This window comes from Sinocyclocheilus anshuiensis, unplaced genomic scaffold (genome assembly GCF_001515605.1).
Source record: "Sinocyclocheilus anshuiensis isolate Anshui unplaced genomic scaffold, SAMN03320099.WGS_v1.1 scaffold491, whole genome shotgun sequence".
Taxonomy (NCBI): Eukaryota; Metazoa; Chordata; class Actinopteri; order Cypriniformes; family Cyprinidae; genus Sinocyclocheilus; species Sinocyclocheilus anshuiensis.
In genome coordinates this window covers 579,149-600,353 of record NW_015551041.1, presented here as the reverse complement: position 1 = coordinate 600,353, position 21,205 = coordinate 579,149, and the positions used below count along the sequence as shown (strand labels likewise).

The window sequence follows — 21,205 nt, the reverse complement described above, 5'->3', positions numbered from 1 at the left end:
CTACTTCAAGATTGAAGGACAGAAGATGTTCTCTCTATAATTCTTACCTTTTACCCCTTTACTGGACTTAAAGTGAGTCATTTCCCATTCTATAATGTCAGTTTGTGTTTCCAGTTTTCATGTGTAATGTTAAGTTCAGTGTTTTAGGAATAATGTTATCTGTGTCATTCGTAGCAAAAACAGTGGTTTTGCCCTGTCAGGTTTTATATTTTTGAAGTAAATACAGTGTTTTATTAGAGAACTATGCAAGGGTCTAAATAACATACTTGTAGCATGCTATGTTCATTTATTGCGTTTTATTTTACCTTTATGTATTTATTTATTTTGTGGAAGTTTTAGTGGTAATGTATGTTGTATACAACCAGAATTGACACCTTTTCTAAAATGGTTAGCATTACAATAGCAAGAGGAAAAAGTGCTATAGTTCACTTTATATTTGTACACTCTGACCCTTAATGGTCAAGCCAGTAATATCATGTGTTGGTGAAAAGCAGGATGAATGAAATCCCCGCTGAGTCAAATCTGTGGGTTTCTGCCCACAGATCCATCTGTCCATCTGAGTTTCACTGAGACTTAATACCTAAAAACAAACCAAAACACAAAGCAGGTGTTAAATGTTTCACACAACACATCTATCATTGCAATAATTTAATTCATCACCTGTAGAAACTGGGTTTGAAGGGGCCGTATTTACTCAAGCCCATGTATTTGGCTTGTTCATCGGTGAGCTCAGTCAGGTGTGCGTCAAAGGTCTGCAGGTGCAGGCTTGCAACATACTCATCTGGTACACAAAATACTCAATCAGTTTGTGATGTCATTTTTATCCAAATATGATTCGGTAGATTATGAAATATGGATGAAAAATATTGAATTCTGGCAGTCCATTGCGTTGTTACCCAGTTTCTTTGGAAGGAGATAGACATCTTGCTTGTAACGGCCCTCAGGGGCATTGAAGAGCTCGATCAATGCCAAAGCCTTCAAAAAGTATACAGAAGGCTAAACATGGAAACAAATTTGAAGAGACAACCTATCCATTCACTATCCACAAAACAGTTTCAAACCCAACTATAGCCCAAGGCTGGCATGCTTCCCATTTACATTGTGTCGTACTAAATGCAAATGTTCTTTTAAAAGTTTTATTGCTATGCCCAGTTAGTCTTTAATATTTAGGCTACGTAAAAGAAGAACTTTAGCCTTTAGGCTACCAACTTAAAACCTCATTGAAATTCATGTATTAGCAAACTGCTTTCATACCTGTGCGGTGGCTGTGATGGAAAGCACGTATGTGGGTACAGTGGAGGAGCTTAGATTAAGGACACGGCCCTAGAATCAAATGGTAAAACAGTAACTATGCCATTAACATTAATGACCAATATGCCATGAGGTTTGTAATGAGGAAATGTAGATTATAGCTTAACATGATTTACACAAGTAGGACATGCTCTTAGATCCACTGCTTCGTAGCACAAATTGTTCCTAACGTGCTGAAAAATAAGGTAAATATGTTTCTGTTTTATATTTTTAGTAGTATTCTGTATTCTCTCACCTCTGCAAGGAGTAGTATTCTCTTGCCATCAGGCCAAATAATGTGTTCCACTTGCGCTCTCACATGCTGCCATACTAACTCTGGGGTTCTTAGACTGCTCTGAAAATTCAAAAGTTAACACAAATGACAAGAAATGCAACCAATTAAATTTCAAGCATTCAATTGTCATCACTAATCGTGTGTTTTATCGCGTCCTACAGCCACTTACAACATCGATTTCTGTATTAGAGCGTCCCATGTTGCAGACAACGCAGCCATTCTTCATTAGGTCCATGTGTTCCCTCACTACAATGTTTTTGTTACCTGTGTAGACAAAGGGTCAGCTGTCAAAGCAAACAGTGTAAGGTAATATTACAGCAAAGACTTTATTTATGATATTATTGCGCAACTTGCCTGTGCAGGTGATGACCATGTCCACTTGTCTGACAACATCACCTAGTTTGGCCAATCGAAAGCCATCCATGCTAGTTGAAATACAATTGGTTGTCAGGGGTGATACTGTGGAAAATATAACTCTCTGGATAGTTTCTTTCAAATAACTAATATCTTACCATGCTTGTAGAGCACAGATGGGGTCGATTTCGGTTACATACACAACAGACCCCATTGCTTTCAGAGCTGCAGAACAACCTTTTCCCACCTGTGGGCACCAATATTTTCACTTACGCACACAAAACAGAGGCCAGTACTAAACTATTGCAGGTGATAGACACCGCTCTCAAGTGGCATATTGACAATAGAAACCATCATTTATTGGAATCAGGAGACGTACCTCTCCGTATCCACATACGACCACCTGCTTTCCCCCAAACATGATATCAGCCGTCTTTTTCAGACTGAGAGAATAGGAACAAGACAGAAAGTAGGTTTAATCATATAAATACTGTGAATTTATTGGAGAAACACTTGTATCGTTATCTTACCTATCCAGAATGGACTCCCTGCAGCAGTAGAGATTGTCAAACTTTTGCTTAGTGACCGAGTCATTCACATTTATGGCTGGTACACATAGTTTTCCAGCTTTAGAGAGGTGATGAAGTCTGATAAATGTGATGCAAAAACATTTGCAAAGCTGTAAGTTTCAATTCAAGTGTCAGTTCAATGTAGTCATCTCTCAACCAAATGTAACAAATAACAAGGATTAGAAAGTGACTCAACCTGTGAATGCCTGTGATACTTTCTTCAACAATACCCTTCACTTTCTTGAAGAGGTGAGGATATTTCTTGTATATCCAATGTGTCATATCCCCTCCATCATCGAGGATCTAGAAAAGACCATTAATTAACTTCTATTTACAGGTGAAAACACAAGATAAGAGACATTATTGATCCTTGGAGGGAAAGTGGTCCCATATCACTGAAGGCACTTGTACCATGTTTGGCTCCCAGCCCTCCACATTTACACAGCGATCAACAGTACAACAGTAGTTTGAACAGTACTTATATTTTCTTATTTATCTATTTTTGTATGATATAATCAGCTGAGGTAGGGGGATATGGGACGTGTTGTGGGTTTCATGTTTCATTGGTGCTGTCGACCTTGTAAAACAGGTTTTGTAGGTTTTGTTTCTGTATGAGTTTTTTTTTTTCTTTTAGCATGATACAGTATACATTTAAAATGCCGTGAAGGGATGACACTTACAGCTGTCTGGGCCGTGACATGGGTGCATCCCACTATTTTAGCCCCTGCCAATGGTTTCTCAACCTGGGTAGCTTTTCTCAAGGCCATTAGTGCAGTCATCTCTTTAATTAATAAAAATATGCATACATTTATTTAATTTCTTTTTGAATATTGTACAATGCTTATGTGTTTTAAACCATACTGTATGCCTACCATCCTCTGCAAGTTCTATCTCTCGACGGCCAAAGTCTGTCAGTTTGATGTTTTTGATGCAGAAGTCCCTGCTCCCTTTAGAGTTAATCTGCTGCATGTCTCGAGGAGAGACCTCATCTTCTGGATTTTCTGCATCTGAACCCCCTGAAAAATGAGAAACGAAATGAGAAAGTAAAATGGGATCAAAGATTGCGATGAAAATACAAAGAACTACCAATAATATACATTTTCCAGTTTGAGGGAATTTGTGTGGCATCGACCTGAGCTGTTGCTGTCTGTAGAGGAATGAGAAATGGAGTGGGACAGGGAGCGGCGTCCCGTCTTTGTTAATCGACTGTCGAATTCTCGTGTCTGCTCAGGATACTGGATTTGCTAAGGAAAAAACAATTATATTTTGTTGTATATTTAATATAAAATCTATTTAAAATGCCTCAAATATGTATTTTATATAAAAATGCATTTGATATAATTTTATATGTAGTATTCGATTTATACAAATGCATTACTCCAAAACATTTTAATTTCTCAGAATAGTTTTCAACCTTTTATCTAATTACAAATCTTGACATTTGAACGCGAATGCAACCATTTCCTGCAGAAAACCAAAATCTTAAACTGATTTCTCAAAATAATAGAATAATTATAACCCCTTTATTCTAAAAGTAGACTCATATCTAATGGTAGAAATATTAAAATAGTGTTAGGACACAATAAATACACAAAAACATATACGTTTCAGATACAGACAAGAGATCTAAGAGACCAAATAAGCAGTAACTATCACTTGCTCACTAACACACAATAAACAAACAAATAACGAAAGAAAACTTGAAATTAAACATGGCATCATAATTATGAGTTTGTTTGTTAGGGTTAGCACTAGTAGTCCCATTGTATTTATCTGCCAGCAAAAATGTGATTATATTTCAAAGTGCTGATACTGCTTAACTATATTAGCAAGTAATTAATAAAAATTAACTTGAGCACCAGGTAATATAAATAAGGTAAATAAAAACAGAAATACAATCTACTCTGGGGTTAGAAATGAAATTTGTATAGTCATTTTCAATAAACCAATAACATAACACCACTCAGGACAAAATGACTAAATTAATGAATATAAACTTCTACCAAAACCCACAAGAGGAAACAATATCTGTTTCAGTGCTTCATGTTTAAATCTTATGACCTAGTTCTAGGAAAAAGCTTTTCTGGAAATACCTTGATGTTAAGAGATAACACAGCATCTTTTGATTCCCTGTTTTTAGTGAGACTAACCAGGTTGTAGACTTTCCTCATGGTGTCTGATCCTCTTGAGAAATGCTTAGAATAACTCCCACGTAAGCATTTAAAGGCTGAACCATAACAGTAATTATGTTAAATGAGCAGGCTAGAGAAGCATGGGTCCACTGTCAGATGAAATCCTACACTGTGAGACCAAAGCCTGTACAATAAATTCAGAGCTCTCTGTCCGCTTACGTGATTCGACAATGAATGATTAAAGTCTGTGAGGTCACAAAAGTTCCCACAAGTCATCTATTAATTCTGGCCCAGTGCCACTGAGCTGCTACTGTGTGGTTTTAAGGGCACTGGTCTGTGTTCAGCCCACGTCTCTGTTCAGGGTTGTTAATGATGATCAAGAACAGGTTATTCGGTTACACGTCATTTAGCAGGCATATTGTATCCAAAATTATTTGCTGTTCTCAAATGCCTTGTTCAAGGGCAAAATGGAGGCAAGGCAACTCAAGGCTTATGCTTCCCAGGATTTAAACCCAGAACATTTAATTAACCACACCAGAAACTCTATTTACCCCTACCATATGTGGTATAAAGAAGCCAGTTTGCTTCTCACAGAGACGGTCACCTTGCCACAACCTGGGGTCAGTCTTTAAGGACACAGTGGAGGTAAGGAAACTCAATGGCTTTTTGATGTTTAAACCGGGTGTGCCTCACACGTCCTGAAAAGTGAAGCGGCTCCAAACGAATCTCTACTGTGCAGACTCTGGCTCCAAACGAATCTCTACTGTGCAGACTCTGGCTCCAAACGAATCTCTACTGTGCAGACTCTGGCTCCAAACGAATCTCTACTGCGCAGACTCTGGCTCCAATGACCTCATTTACTCAAGATGGCAGCGGCCATACTGAGATGCTTTGGCTTCACTTTTATATAGTGGAAGGAATAGGAGATGCGTCGTCCATCTTTTTTTACAGTCTATGGTTTAAACCCAGTGCATTTACTTAGGTTACTACACCCAGATATGTACTCTTAACCCACCTTGTAAAAAAAACAACTATTGACCAGCACAGACATTTATCCCTTTTTAAATCTGGTATAAAACAGGACTTTGACAGTTCTGTTGCTTTAGAGACTTTCCCATTAAAGTAACTGGGGATCAAGCACTTTGTTCAGGTCAGAATTCAAATTAATGGCTCTCCATTTCCAAGGATTGACCTCAGCACTTCTGTGAACTCCAATGGCCAGCAGAGACATTAAGCCCTTTCTGAATCTGGCATAAAACAGGACATTGACAGCTCTGATACTTTAGGGACATTCCTGTTAAAGCAAACTGTGATCGAGCACTTTGTTCAAGGACAAATTGCTGGTAAAGAACCTACACCACTCTCAGATTCATGGGTCTCCGTTTCATCTCCAGTACAAACATTTAACCCCTTCTGAATTTGGTATAAAACAGAACATTGACAATTCTGATGCTATAGGGAAATGCCTGTTCAAGCATCCTGGGATCAAACACTTTGTTCAAGGACAAATTGGTGTTAAAGAACCTACACAACTCCCAGATTCATGGGTCTCTGTTTCATGTTCAGCACAGACATTTAACCCCTTCTGAATTTGGTATAAATCAAGAAAATGGACAGTTCTGTTGCTAACAGGACATTCTCATCGAAGCAACTGATCAAGTGCCATTTTCAAATGGTAAAGAAGCTAAACAACTCAGATTCCTGGCTCTCCCTTTCCAAGTTTTGACCTCAGTACTTCTATGACCTCCAATGAGCAGAACAGACATGTAACCCTTTCAGAATCTGGTATAAAACAGGAAATTGACAGCTCTATCGCTAGGGGCATTCCTGTTGAAAAAACGAGGGATCAAGTACATTGTTCAAGGACAAATGGTGGTAAAGAACCCAAACAACTCGTGATTCTTCCTTTCCTAAGTTTACATTACTTTTGTGATGCAAGGTTTGAAACAGGAACACACTGAACACAGTAATATTACAAATATGGGAGACTTATAGAATTAGTTCATTGTATTTATGTCTTACATTTTGTCTGTTATTACATTATAATGCATAACACTAAACAATACTTTAATATCCATTGTATTTATTCAGCTTCAGTAGCACTTACTCTTTTTGTTCTTGGTGCTTCACTGACGACTCCATCATTTTCATCGAACACTTCCTCGCTGTTCTGCATTTTTACGAGCACAGGTCGCCGGTCGGTAGCTGCTTCCAGCATTCTCAGTAACTTGGAACTAATCATTGGTGGTTGTGAGGAATCTCCATTTCCAGCTGTTTCCAGAGCAGAAGAAATGGCAGCTTCATCATTATGGCTACTATCTTCCATGCTATTGTTGTCTTCCATTGGTGGAGTTGCAGACCGAATCTCTGGTTTGCTGTTGAGCCTGCTGTCCATTTTAATGTCTTTAGTTGAGTGTTGAAGTTACAGACAGTTGCTCTTTTGAACAGATGTGGGTCTTAAAGGTGTATAAACATTACCTTCATGTTAACTGCTTGTGGAAACAGTGTGAATGGCATGGAGGTAGAGGAGGGGTATTACAGTTATTTTTAATTTGTTTGGTACTATTTGGTACTACAAGTAAGGTGTACATTTTCCAAACTCTTAGGACAAAATTTAAACTGATCACACTTGTAACACCATTAGTCATTCTTTCAAAACCTGATCTCATGATTTCACGCTCGATAACATGATCGTTAGGTTGTATTCAAAACTCAAGTGCTGCTGTCATTAAAGCAAAAGGGGGACAAACCAAATGCCAAGACATAGAGAAATTCCTTTAAATGTTTACATTTTTACACTAAAATTGCTATGCTGATCATTTATTATGCTATGCTGTACTATTTTCACAAGGTGTATAATTTCAAAAATCCAAACTGATCACACTTGTAACCTGATCTCATGCTTTCATTACAATTACACATATTTTCATCAACACAATCATTGTTTCAAAACTTAAGATTATTGTAATATATATCAAGAACATTTGATTTAATCACTGAAATGCAACATTGTGATCTTCTTTCAATTTAGTACTTTTAACAATCAGTTCATTCAAGAGCAAACAATGCAAGATTCATGTTTCAAATCACCTTTGTCACTGAAATAATTACAGTAATGCAGGCAATAACTGTCATGTTAGAAAATACACTTACATTACCTTGCAACTTGCATATCTCACATAAAATCAATAATGTTTGTAAAAGTATTTATCTAGTGTGTTATCAAAAGGTGTGATGAAGGCATGACATGGCCATAAGGTTTACTGTCAATGCAGTAAATGTCCTCACTGTGCCATATGACTGAATCTATATTCTAGCTGAATTTTTGAGATGAAGGGTGAGTTATAGTAATGTGCAGTCTTCACATAATGCTTCTATATACAGTATCACATGGCATAATGTAATGTAAAATGCTGTATTTGATGCCATCTGTCTCCCTTCTTCTGATACATCTCTGATCAATCTCTTGCAATTTAATAGCAAAAGGCAATTAAAAAAAAAACTAAGTACCATTGGGCTTGGTTTACTACTGTTTGATACTGTTACGTTGTTCTTACATTAATCTTCTTGGCTGAAAATGCTGTTCTTTTGAATGTCTTTATATATATATATAAAAAAGGGGTCGCTGTTTATATTAAATATTAAGCAGAACAACTGTTTTTTATATACAGTATCACATGGCATAATGTAATGTAAAATGCTGTATTTGATGCCATCTGTCTCCCTTCTTCTGATACATCTCTGATCAATCTCTTGCAATTTAATAGCAAAAAGCAATTAAAAAAAAAAACTAAGTACCATTGGGCTTGGTTTACTACTGTTTGATATTGTTACGTTGTTCTTACATTAATCTTCTTGGCTGAAAATGCTGTTCTTTTGAATGTCTTTATATATATATATATATATAAAAGGGGTCGCTGTTTATATTAAATATTAAGCAGAACAACTGTTTTTAATATTGGTAATAATAGGAAATGTTTCTTGAGCAGCAAATCAGCTTATTAGGATGATTTCTGAAGGATCATGTGACACTGAAGACTGGAATAATGGTTGCAGAAAATTCAGGTCTGCCATGACAGGAATAAATAACATTTTATAATAGGCCTTTGGGTTAACTGGGACATTTTTCTCAATCATCTCAATGGCAAAAAGTATCCCAATTTATCTGAATTCACCCCTACAGCTATTTTAAATTGTAATAATATTTCACTGTATAACTATTTTAGTGTATTTTGAGCAAATAATTTTTTTCGGTGAGTATAAGAGACTTTTTTCCAAAACATTAAAAAAAAAAAAAAAAAACCTTCAAACTTTTGAATGGTAGTTCATGTAAGCAATGAGTTCACTCAGTTTTCTTGAAAGTGATAGGTTTTATCTGAGGTAAACAAAACCTTTTATTTAATATACTTATATTCACTGGTCAGTTCAGATTCACTTTTAAGTTAGTGCTTGTGTATGACTTTATGATTTAAATATAGCTATAATAGTGGTGTTTTTTTTATATCCAGAAGATTTCAGACCATCATTAAAGTAATACAATGTTTGAGGAAAGATCTGTTTACAGGAAACTCGCCTGTTGTGTAGACTAAATACAGAGTGACCGAAATCATGTGTCTCCTGAGATTAATGTTGCACCATTTAACAGCTTTTTGCTTTCGTTTTAGTTTCATTCAAAAGTGTAGCAACAGGTTGGATTCTCATTGCTAGAAAATGCTAACTTCTAACAGATTTAAGACTGACATTTTTTCACTGACTGATCCATAAATCTCTAAATTGTAAGGTGGCTGTGTAAATAGATAGTAGCTGTCACTATAAGGCTTTCATCAACCTTTGTTGAATGTACTGACCTTCATTTAAATGAAATCATGGCTAAAAGGTGAGTCTCAGACAGGACACATGGTATGTTGAAAATCAGTGCATAGGCAGGCTATGACATATCCAAGAGCCCTCCAAAAAAAAAAAAGAAGAAGCTTAACAATATATATTGTTGGTTCTGTAATTAGGTGAACCATTCTGTCTACCAGAATGAATGTTCTACTTAATCATTCTACATTAATAATTAATTAATGTAAAGGAATAGATTATAATAGCTTTATAATAGCTTATAAAAGCTTTTTATATAAAATCAAAATCAAAACAATAAAATCAAAGTCGATGGACAGCAGCTTCAACTTTTTCCAGTTGCGGCCCTGTTCCAGTGGAAGTAGGGAAAGTAACGCCGCCTTGTGGTGAGTTCATTTAGTGATGTTTGGAACTCTGGAATTGGGTTCTTTGCCGGGTTAGCGTGAAATTTTAAAATACGTTTTACAAATTTTCAAGGTTTTATTACATGCATGATGTGCAGACGATCTTAATACAGTTTGAAAAAACTCTTAAATAAAGCTGTGCTATAAATTCTATTAACACGGGCCTAAACAATTTTTCATGTTTGTATATAGCAGAATAATTCCACCAGGGGGAGCAGTGATACAGTATATATACAGAATACAGCAATATACAGTGTGTAAACATTTTAAATCTATTATTTGGTCACTTGAAGTGAGGTACAATTGTTTTTAGTTATTTTAGTTTCTTGTTGTTTTGTTTTGTGAGTTTGTGATTGTAACTGCTTCATATATATATATATATATATATATATATACACAATGAAAGTTTATATACAACAGATAGTACTTCTTTCAGTAATATATAATAGTTTCTGTTGTAATAGTTTTAGATAAATCAAATGTGACAGATCAAATCAAACTACTTCAATGTCTACTAAAATCGTTTTATATTAGCTATAGATTTTACCTAAAGAACTATTCGTACAATAAGTGAAACGAGTAAGAGATAAGAACTTTAATGCAACTCTTGCATGACTAATTTGACCTGGTTAAAAGGATATGTAAAGACTTCAGGGCCAAGAGTTGAGCAACTAGACATTAATCAGTTATTAAACAATACAGAAGATAAAGACAATAATGGCCTTAAGCTGAATCTTGTTTTGTTACCTTTTTACATAGTGTGGATTTTCTTTGTTACATTGTTTAGTTGATTTTAACGACATCAATGTAATAGTGTTGTAAGGTAGGCTGTAAAGAGACCGTCGTCCCAGTGACCTTTGAACTGATCGTGGGTTTATTATCTCATTCCCAGCTCTGATCACACCGGACACAGATAAGGAAACCAGTTGTGATTTTGTTCCCAGGACACATTAGGCAGCATTAGCCAGCCAATGAATGAATGGCACAGTGCTACTTGATTGTTAGAGTGGCAGGTCAGACAAAAGGAAGTCTTAACCACGCCATAGCACTGTAATAAAGAAGGACACACCTATTCCTGCTCTGCTGCATTGAAGAAAGTAAAAGCTTTGACCTTGTACCTGGTTCCTACTGTACTTCAGAAGATAAGACCAACTTCGGCGGATTAAAAGTATCTGGTAAGCTTTAAAATTTCATTTCAAATATGCAAGCAGTGTAATGTATCATTCATTTTGAAGCGCCGCTAGGGTACTTTTACATTTGATGAATGACATACTTGTTCAAACATTCCATGTTTGCACTGCATTTCAATGGAAATATGCCTGTTTTATAGAAAGTCTGCAATTCACTCAGTAGCATTTCTGCCTTGCATGATTTAAACACTGATTTAATCTCACAATAACGACCAGCTTGCTGTACAAAACAGTAAGGGATTATTATACAGGCTTTAGTTTGTTTTGCCTACGGTAATTATCTTGTTTATTTCACATGATTTCTGCATAGTATCCTAGGGGAGCGGTTTAAACTAGGGATTTTCATCCCAACTAAAACCAGTAAATGCTATGAACTTGTTTCAGTGGTTAGGCCTAAAGCAGGCTTATGATGAATTTAGGTTAACCTATTTGTTCACAAATGTTTTGCAGTTTACATGAGCACATACGAAACGAACAGCATGTCATTTTTTAAGACAATGGAATTACAATATGTGGCTTAAGAGTTGTCAGACTGGTCATAAATCTGACAGCTGACAAGTGATCATGACAGAGAATCTTAATATCATATTAATAACTGACCCTTTAATATTATAGCAAATATGATCCTATATATCTATATCTGTGCTTCCTTTATTGTGGTCTTGAGACAGAGGTCATATACAGTATCTGGTCAGGTGACTTACAGCACATTTTTTTACATGCTGTTAAAACTATATGCACTTTTACTTATATTTAAAATAGCTACAACTTGTTTCAGACCCTTCAAACTGAAAAGCAATTTGAATCACAAATGTGAAATGCTGGGTTAAATGGGTTAAATTCATTAGCCAGTGTGTGTAAAACTTATTGAAGGTGATAGGCCTACATGACCGATGAACATCATAAACGAACATTGTAACGCGGGCCACGCGGCTAAAATGCGTAATATTCACAATATAGCACAGTCTTGAATGTCTTGCTTTTTAAAATTAAGATATAGACTATAAGATTATAAACTATAACATGGACACGTTTTTTTAAACGATATTTTCTAATATCTTCTAATAGTCCTTGCCAGAACCATCCGTTTTTTGATGTAGGCTATTACAGCATTTTTAACCTTCTTAGTTTCATTTAAAGACACAAAGTGAACTTGTAAGGCTCCTGCAGTGCAATTAAACTACTCATAGTATCATACCACAGAAAAAAAAAATCTCAACCTAGGCCTATATCTAAATAACCATATAATTTATGCAACGGGGCCACTCATCAGCCAGTCCCTAGCGCACATGCGCGTGCTGCAGACGGGCGTGTGTTGTCTCACAGGTAAAGCTGAACCAATAGGCTTCAAAGTCACGTACAAGGTTTAAATGAGCTGTCAGTGTCAGTTGCTTCACGGTTAACAACACATTTATTGTTCCCTTTTGGTGCTACCTTAACAACTCATTAAGACATTGATCAAATTTAACCACACCGGGACCCTAATGAAATAGCCTAAGTGTAAGGATATTCAAGGTTGTTGACTGGTTTACTGTAAGGGCTGGGAGAAGCTGGGGGAGAATCTGAATCATCTCGTCCTGTGCTGCTGCTGCTTGTGGAGGGGAGGAGGGTGATCAGACGGCTGTTGTGGGAGAAGGGCAGATATCCGCAGCATTCCCCTGCATCCTCCAGTAACCCCAGTGTCTCTCCTTCTGTCTGTCCATTCTCCAAGTCCACGTTCATCTGGAGAGACCTCGTCTGCTTCTATAGGGTTCAAATGGCCAGCAGCTTCGCACGGATTTTGTCCAGTAAAAGGAAGGTGGGAATCTTGTCGTTGGTCGGTGCTGGATCTCTGACCGTGGGATTCTTCCTGAACAGAGAGCAGCATGTCAATGCAGGAGCGCACGTCCGGAGAATCTATCCTGCTAGGTAACTACAGCCATACCCGTGTTTTATAACGATCTTCTTACATAAAACAATGAAATATTGTGAGAGAATGCCAAACAAACCATGCATTGTATTGCACAAACGCCTAAGTGGGCGTCAAATATGTTCATTCATATGAGTCAGGAATGATTCAGTTCCACGGTCGCGTAGCGATAAATAAGCATTATATTATATTATATTATACCTTTTAAATTGTGTATTCTATCTTGTAGATCTAATTGTTTCGTTTAGATCTTTTAAATACAGTAGAATTAACCCTTTAATTTTTTACACCTTACAAAATGATGAATGCAAATGTATTTATTTATTTGTTTGTATGCATTAATTAATATCATAATTCACGTTTTGTCTTAAAAATGCACATGTAGTGGTTGAACGTTGGCTGTGCCAAAAAACACGAGACAGGCCGCGTCTTAGGTTTTAACGCGTACAGAACGCGTCTGTGACATTCTAGAACGCCGTTTTTTGTTAGCAGCTCAAACGGTTTTGAACGCGTTCGGAACGCGGTTATGACGCTCAAAACGCTGTTTTAATGGGGAGCTCACTAGGATCTGACGCGTAGGCTACAGAACGCGGTTTTGACGCTCAAAAACTCCCGTTTTGACAGACAGGGCCAACAACTGTCTTGGTAGACAGCTTGTTTGGTTTTGAGACACAGCCATTGCCCTTGATTTTCAGCTTAGTTCTTTTTCCCAACAGTGCTGAATATCCAGATTTGCGAAAGCACAATAACTGTATGGCCAGTCACCTGACTCCTGCTGTATATGCCAAGCTGTGTGATAAAACCACTCCAAATGGTTACACTTTGGACCTGGCTATCCAAACTGGTGTGGACAACCCAGGTCACCCATTTATTAAGACAGTAGGAATGGTGGCTGGAGATGAGGAGTCATATGAGGTGAGAGGATATTATATAGGCCTATCACGCATTTGGCATATTAAGAGGTTAGCATTTTTGGAGCACAAAAGTACATCAAATATGTTTTGTGCAGGTCTTTGCTGACATCTTTAATTCAGTCATCAAAGAAAGGCACAATGGTTATGACCCCTGCAACATGAAGCATCCCACTGACCTGGATTCCAGTAAGGTAAGAGGAAATGTTTTAGTTACAAGTAGGCTACAACACGGACAGTAGTGGTGTTTCTTGAACTGTGGGCACTTTTATTTCCCAAAAGTCTTGGAATGCCTTCATAATTCATTTTTGATACTTTTCAAATGTGTTTTTTAAAGTAGATTTTATAGATATTTTAAAATATATTTATAGATAAGTTTTATGGTTTTAACCATGTCACAGACTCAGACATTGTTACACATGTTAAGAGTATTTACTTTAGTAATAACAGTATATTATATGTAATTACAAGCAACTAACACAGTACATGCTGTTAATTAATTACTTAGAACTCATTTGTGTAATTACACTGTAACAAGGGCACAAATCTATCTATCTATCTATCTATCTATCTATTTTTTTTTTACATTTTTGAAAAAAACTGGATCTCCTGGTGAAAATGACCTACAATCAAGGAAACATTTATTTTTGTTCATTTTAAATTTAAAAGCTAAATTTTACATTTCGGTTTTAAATGCTTTGTTTTTGTTTTTTAAATGTAATACTCAGTTTTGTTTACAGTTTTTCTCAGTCGCTTTGGTGCATTTCTCACACTCAAGCAATGAAATGAGGACTATTAGTTTTATATGGAATGACTATTCAGCATTCACAAGTATAGTTAATTTTGACTGACATGACATAAGCAAATGATAATGTTATAAAACAGCAGAGAGTTGTATGAAAGCAATTGATGCATGTCCAAAAGCATTTGCAATTTGTTCGAAGGAATGAGAAACTGCTACTATGATGTGCACAAATGACTAAATGTTGTGGAGGTTGAACTAACTGTTGTGCAAATGTAAATAGTGATGTGAGAAATGCACCAAAGCGACTGAGAAAAACTGTAATCTAAGAAAGAATAGTTTTTTTTTTTTAAATACATTTGTAATTCAACTTTAAAACGTAATTTAAAAAACTGCACATAGTTACATAATATCCCGATAGTTTGGCATTCTTTTTTTTCTAAGATTTATTTTTTGGCATTTTTTGCCTTTATTTGGATAGCACAGTTAATTAACATGAAGCAAAATGGGAGAGAGAGGGGGGTGGGGGATCAGGAAAGGTCCATGAGCCGGGACTCAAACTTGGGAAGCGTGAAGCACAACAGCACTATATATCTGCGAACTGCCACGAGGCTATTGGGGCCAACATTTTGCCATTCTTTTACATTTTTTTAACTGGAAAGGCAGGCCACAAACACAAGCCTTACAGTTTCAAGTTATTTCCATTATGTTCATCCTAATTTCATCCCATCAGATACGGGGAGGCCAATTCGATGCGAAGTACGTGCTGTCGTCTCGAGTCAGGACAGGTAGGAGCATCCGAGGCCTGAGTCTTCCCCCGGCCTGCACCCGCGCTGAGCGCAGAGAGGTGGAGAGGGTCGTGATTGATGCCTTGGCAGGCCTAAAAGGGGATCTGGCTGGAAAATACTACAGCCTCACTCTGATGAACGAACAAGAGCAGCAGCAGCTCATTGATGTGGGTATATTCATAAATGTGATGATATGTAACTCAGTAAGTTTTCATGCTGACCTTTCATTTTGCTATATAGGATCACTTCCTGTTTGATAAGCCTGTGTCGCCCCTGTTGACATGTGCAGGCATGGCTCGCGACTGGCCCGACGCAAGAGGCATCTGGTGAGTTTAACCTCAGTGAAGAGTTGATTGGTTTGATGGCGAACGATGTCCTCTGACAGGACTGCGTTTCATCCAGAAATAGTCAGAAGCAGCCATGTGCTGTGGTTTGATATCGATCACGGAGTGTACCCATGGCTTACTTACATCTCCTGCATTATTCATCCTCTTTTTTCTCTTCTTCCTTCTGCCTGCAAGGGAAAGTGTGCCAGTGTTGCCAGACTCAATTTGGAAATTACCTTTGATTTAATACCCTGATGGTTTTCGAGCTAACAAAGCACTTCTGATGCCATTTGAGACTAAAAGTGAGACTAAAATGTAATAAGGTCAAGGGTAACTAGGTTTGGGAAATGAGAACAGATTCTTATTTTAAAAATAAAAGAACCATTTTGCCGATGTGGATGTATTGGCATATTAAATTACGCAACAAGCGTGAAACATAAAGCGCAACTATTGTAGTCCAACTGAATGACTCTTATCAATTGGTTGTTTTAGTAAATGAAAACTATGCAGTGCAGTCTTTGCCTTCCAATTCCCGAATGAATGACTCTAAATCAATCCTTTTTACTGAATCAAAAACATACAGCTCAACCAGTGGAGTCAGATTCTCATACAAATGACTGAGTCGGTTCTTTGTTTTTTGTTTTTTACAGAATCAGAAATATACAGCGCAACCACTGTAGTCCAATTCCAGATTAAATGCCTCTGAGACGATCCTTTTGACTAAAAAAAAAAACATACAGCACAAGCAGTGTAGTCTGATTTCCAAGCATATGACTTCAATGAATCGGTCCTTTTTACTGAATCCAAAACATGCAATGCAGCCAGTAGAGTCCACTTCCCAGACAAATGAATTTAATGATTCGGTCCTTTTTTACAGAATCAGAAACATACAGTGCAATCAGTGGAGTCCGATTCTCCAATGAATGACTGACTCAGTTGTTGTTAGAAAATAAGAAATGTACAGTGCAAACCAAAATAGACTCCAGATCAAATGCCTCTGAGACGATCCTTTTGACTGAATTCTAAAACATACAGCACAAGCAGTGTAGTCCAATTCCCAAATGAGTCTTTCCTTTATATTAAATCATATTGTTCATATGGTAATGTGTAGCAAAAGATACACATTTTACATTTTATCAGTAGTATTTTATAAATAGGAATGAATTTAATGTTTTTCAAAAAAAATTCAATATTATTGTTTAATATACTTGTACGGGCATGTCGCCTTTTAAAAAGAATGAAAAGTCATTAATCATTTCTTTTTTATGCAGTGCAATTTCCATATTTATGCAATGCAATTTAAGTTCAAAAATTGTTCATGTAATTGTTCTTTCAGTTAGTATAAAGACTCTTCTCATTGAATATTCAAATCTGTCATATTCAAATCTCAGTGTCACCCACTATTTTGTTTATGCGCATGGTGGAGATCTCTTCCAAACATTTTTGTCGTCACATGCATATATTTACAGGCCAAAGACATTGGCCTCAATATTTCTGCAGAAGATAATAATGAGATGCCTTTCAATTCCAGGCACAACAATGAGAAAACCTTCTTGGTGTGGGTCAACGAGGAAGACCACACTCGTGTGATCTCCATGGAGAAGGGGGGCAACATGAAGAGGGTCTTTGAGCGTTTCTGCAGGGGTCTCCAAGAGGTGAGGTCATGCATGTGTATTGTGTAGTATGTGGCTCTCAGTCACTGTTAAAACTGCACAAGCCTCCATTATTTATCCAGCAGAGATGCTGCAGCTGTGTTTATTGCAGCTCAGAGCAATGCCCTTTTGTGGACATACAGTTGTAAACACATCGTCCTGTCAGACGGGCATCTGTGTGTAATTATGTGTGTGGGTCAGTCTTAGACTGTTGCTCATTCTAAAAGAGAATCATAAATATATGTCGTATGTTTTATTTTTGAGCAGCTTTTTAATTGTTCTTAGTTAAAACAGATCACTCTTGTTATCTTTCTCACAAGACTCTCTCTTTGTCCCTCAGGTTGAGAGACTAATACAGGAGAAGGGTTGGGAATTCATGTGGAACGAGCGCCTGGGTTACATTCTCACCTGTCCATCAAACCTGGGCACAGGGCTACGAGCTGGCGTCCATGTTACTCTTCCTCGCCTCAGCAAGGTCCTCGCTGTAGAAATACACTATAAACTTATGTCATGTTAACAATTTTGCACCTTGTTTGTCATATGCATGGTAATATTAATGCATTTCAATATTTATGTTCACTTTTTCTTTCAGGACCCTCGTTTCCCTAAGATCCTGGATAACCTGCGACTCCAGAAAAGGGGGACTGGAGGAGTGGACACCGCAGCTGTTGGAAACACTTTTGATATTTCCAATCTGGACAGGCTGGGCCAATCAGAGGTGAGTGGTGTAAAAAAAGTAAAAAAAAAAATAGATAATGATATTCAAGTTCTTCACTACTTTGTCTAAATAAATTCAAAATAAAACACTAAAAAACAAAAACATTTTAAATGTTACAAGTAAATTTAGGCATCACAACATTATATAATGTACAGTATGAAAAATGGATTTTGTGAGAGATTACATTTAACTGTGTTATCAAATTATTAGAGCCTTAAAGTGTTTGTGAGATGAAGGTTTAATATACACACAGATACACACACACACACCTGCCATAGGCCATTGACGTGAGAAAAATTACCGGCCGTAAATATTTTTATATTTATATGTCATATCTGTATGTGCATTATTTCATTAAAAAGAGGCGGAAAATTGGGAAAACAGATTGCAGTTTATTATAATTATTATTAATTTCTATTGTTATTTAATCAAATTATACAAATTAAAGAATAAAGAAATATCACTATATCACAATATTACTGAACTGCAAAGTATTTCATCATTTTAATTTATATAGATTTTTGTGAGAAGCATATTTTACTGTGAACTGTGAAAAGATAACAGCACTTCACACAGCACATCAGATTACATATTTGTATAATTACAATGCAGTCTTTGTGATTTCATAATCACGCTAAGCCATATTGCGTTTTCAGGCATTGTTAAAATTAATTAAAAAAGTTACCGGCCAACTGGAGAATAACAGTGTTTCAAATACTCGCCAAAGATGATTTTTAGTCGTATTTCGCATTTGGCGAGTGTTCATTTCAGGCCATGGGTACCGATATATTGTGGTAAGTAAATGATGATAGAATTTTCATGTTTGGGTGAATTGTTTCTTTCAAAATTGAAAAAAAAAAATTTAATTACCTCACCATAACTTCTTGTCTCTATCAATGTGTGCTCAGGTCCAGCTGGTTCAGACTGTGATAGATGGACTGAACTATCTCATCGAATGCGAGAAGAAACTGGAGAGAGGCCAAGACATCAAAATCCCCGCCCCCATCAGCCAGTTTAAATAGACTGGCAGTCTTGGTTAGCTCCTCCCTTCTCCTGACTCCTCCCTCTTGTGTGTTCCTTCCTCCTTCAATATTCCGCTGATACTGATCCATAAGCATGCCTCTGTGTTTCGCCAGACAAACCACACTCCAGTATAAAACAGGAGTGAATGTATCATACATCATGATTGTGTTCATGTGGCGCTATTGATTTGTCACATTGTAACTGACTTGATTGTGTTGCAATAATACTTAATAGCCATTTTCAAGATTTGCCTCAGGTGTCAGAGAATTAAACATGTTTTTGCTGAACGTTGACGATATAAATTGCTGAATGGTCTCGGAGAGTGTTTTATTGTACATTTTACTGTTGTTTTACATGAAGTAGGCGAAAAGCAAAACTATCACTGAAATAATTCACATTAAAGGTGCTCAGTCATGTTTTTATGTTGCACTGGGAGTTGTCTTGTACTGACACCTAGTGGTGTGGATGAAGTATTGCAGAAACGCTTTATTTGCAGTCAGCCATGATTAATTGATTCCATAAGTTCAAGTCCAGCTGGTCATGTGATTTCAAAATGACGCCCGCATGAAGCGACCCAGTCCATGTAAAATAAAGTCGGCGTTATATATCGGTGTACTGCCCACTAGACTTTCGGCGTCGATGCCAAGGTGGCTTTTGAGAGTTCAATGCTCAAAGTCACTTTTGCTAATTGGGTAGAATCTGAGGTGAAGTCACAAGGCTTGCACATCGCATTATGTTAGAAAACGTAAATTAAAAATGTAGTCAGACAGACAGATTGATAGAACAACAGATTGATAGATTTAATAGAATTCATTAAAAACAGTAAATTGCCAACAAGCAGGCATCATTACAATATATCATAAAGATGAAAAGGTTTATTATCTTACCAGTACAAATGTTACTAATGTCTACTGATGTCATTTTAGAAAGTATTTAAACTATATACATTTTATTAGAAATGAGTGTAAACTGTGAGAAAAAAAACACACATCTAAGTCCCCCATCCAGTGCTTGTGACGGAGAACAGAAGTCACAGAGTTGGTTTGCTGATGCATTCTTCTTACTTTTCTCAGCATTCATGCAGGTTAAGGAAAGCCTGAACTGTCACAACAGATAAAAAGTAACTAATGACTTTTGTTATATTAAATTAAATTATGACTAAGTAAAAAGAGGAAATCACAAAGGGGGTTAAATGTTTTGCAGCATTGTATGATTGTATGAAAATACTCTATCCAGACTGGATCAAATATAATGTTGCCGTTGCAATTCGCTTATCATGAAAACGCTTGGTGTTCATACCCACCTAATATATCCTGGAGCCGGTCCATCTCCTCTAGGTTGCACTGGAGCTTTTCCATCAGCTCGAAGTACCTGTGGAGATTGTCTTCACGCCAGCACTCTGTCTCACAGTCGTCCTGAAACTCAGCAGCCTGAATAAACGCTTCCAGACCCATGTCCCACTCCAGCTCATGTCTCGAGGTATGGCCGTCCAAATTAACATTTGGACTTTGTTGTTCTTCCTCATCTTTGACAGGTTTGTGGTCCTTCAGTTGGTTTGTTTGGCTTATCGCCCTGAAATCACAAATTGAATGTTTTAACATAGGGGTGGGCGATATGACCAAAATCTTATATCACCATACGAGTCATTTTATTTCACGATAACGATATATACTACAATAAAGTTATTTTTGCTTTAAATAAGGTCTTTATGATATAAAACATGTTGATAACATAGAAATTTCATAATTCTTGTCACCAGTGTCAATATTACAAAAAACGAATACTAGCCTAAATTGAAAAACAAAATTCAAGCTCACTGAAGAAAAGTAAACAGTAAGCAATTAAATAAGAATAAGAAGCTAATTACAAGCAATAGGACAAATAACTAGAGTAGAACAAATAAATAAGAAATACGTATACTATATAAAGTAATCAAATGTATAAAAATACTGCTGTGTAAATTAAACATATATTTCTTCTCATGAAAGTTACAAAAGTGATTTAGTCAAGAGCAGTGAGAGATTTCTCTCTTTTGTTTACTGATTAACATGAATGACAGA

The 21,205-nt window shown here is 36.7% G+C and overlaps 3 protein-coding genes across 5 annotated transcripts in view; 1 reads left to right on the top strand and 2 right to left on the bottom strand.

The window, feature by feature from the left end:
- Window positions 1-656: 656 nt before the first annotated feature.
- LOC107661497 (adenosylhomocysteinase 2-like) lies at window positions 657-7,035 on the bottom strand. The gene is made up of 14 exons (XM_016451110.1): window positions 6,748-7,035; window positions 3,641-3,752; window positions 3,381-3,524; window positions 3,147-3,289; window positions 2,705-2,811; window positions 2,470-2,586; window positions 2,319-2,382; window positions 2,098-2,186; window positions 1,940-2,010; window positions 1,755-1,849; window positions 1,547-1,645; window positions 1,255-1,323; window positions 897-975; window positions 657-781 (listed from the first exon to the last, which is right to left on the bottom strand). The coding sequence occupies exons 1-14, from the start codon at window positions 7,033-7,035 to the stop codon at window positions 657-659; spliced, it is 1,602 nt and encodes a 533-aa protein (XP_016306596.1).
- A 3,834-nt stretch (window positions 7,036-10,869) lies between these two features.
- LOC107661454 (creatine kinase U-type, mitochondrial-like) lies at window positions 10,870-19,460 on the top strand. The gene is made up of 10 exons (XM_016451044.1): window positions 10,870-11,061; window positions 12,788-12,984; window positions 13,702-13,900; window positions 13,995-14,090; window positions 15,372-15,593; window positions 15,667-15,752; window positions 17,284-17,407; window positions 17,745-17,879; window positions 17,997-18,122; window positions 19,031-19,460. Exons 2-10 carry the CDS (start codon window positions 12,833-12,835, stop codon window positions 19,142-19,144), a joined length of 1,254 nt encoding a protein of 417 aa, XP_016306530.1. The 5' UTR covers window positions 10,870-11,061; window positions 12,788-12,832; the 3' UTR covers window positions 19,145-19,460.
- Window positions 19,461-19,646: 186 nt separating this feature from the next.
- Window positions 19,647-21,205, bottom strand: part of LOC107661504 (cation channel sperm-associated protein 2-like) — an 11,933-nt gene continuing 10,374 nt past the window's right edge. For 2 of the 3 annotated variants that reach the window (XM_016451118.1, XM_016451120.1), the window contains 2 exons: window positions 20,449-20,717; window positions 19,647-20,246 (listed from right to left, as the gene is read on the bottom strand). In XM_016451118.1, coding sequence (XP_016306604.1) covers window positions 20,215-20,246; window positions 20,449-20,717 — 301 coding nt within the window. In that variant the 3' untranslated portion in view covers window positions 19,647-20,214. The remainder of the gene's footprint in view (window positions 20,247-20,448; window positions 20,718-21,205) is intronic. The other variant, XM_016451119.1, reaches the window with a different exon arrangement.

Coding starts and splice junctions, on each gene's coding strand:
- LOC107661497 (XM_016451110.1), bottom strand. CDS start 7,035: ATGGACAGCAGGCTCAACAGCAAACCAGAGATTCGGTCTGCAACTCCA. Junction 3,290..3,380: donor GATAGAACTTGCAGAGGATG/GTAGGCATACAG, acceptor TATTAATTAAAG/AGATGACTGCACTAATGGCC. Junction 2,383..2,469: donor AGGGAGTCCATTCTGGATAG/GTAAGATAACGA, acceptor CTATTCTCTCAG/TCTGAAAAAGACGGCTGATA.
- LOC107661454 (XM_016451044.1), top strand. CDS start 12,833: ATGGCCAGCAGCTTCGCACGGATTTTGTCCAGTAAAAGGAAGGTGGGA. Junction 12,985..13,701: donor CGGAGAATCTATCCTGCTAG/GTAACTACAGCC, acceptor TTTTCCCAACAG/TGCTGAATATCCAGATTTGC. Junction 13,901..13,994: donor GAGATGAGGAGTCATATGAG/GTGAGAGGATAT, acceptor TGTTTTGTGCAG/GTCTTTGCTGACATCTTTAA.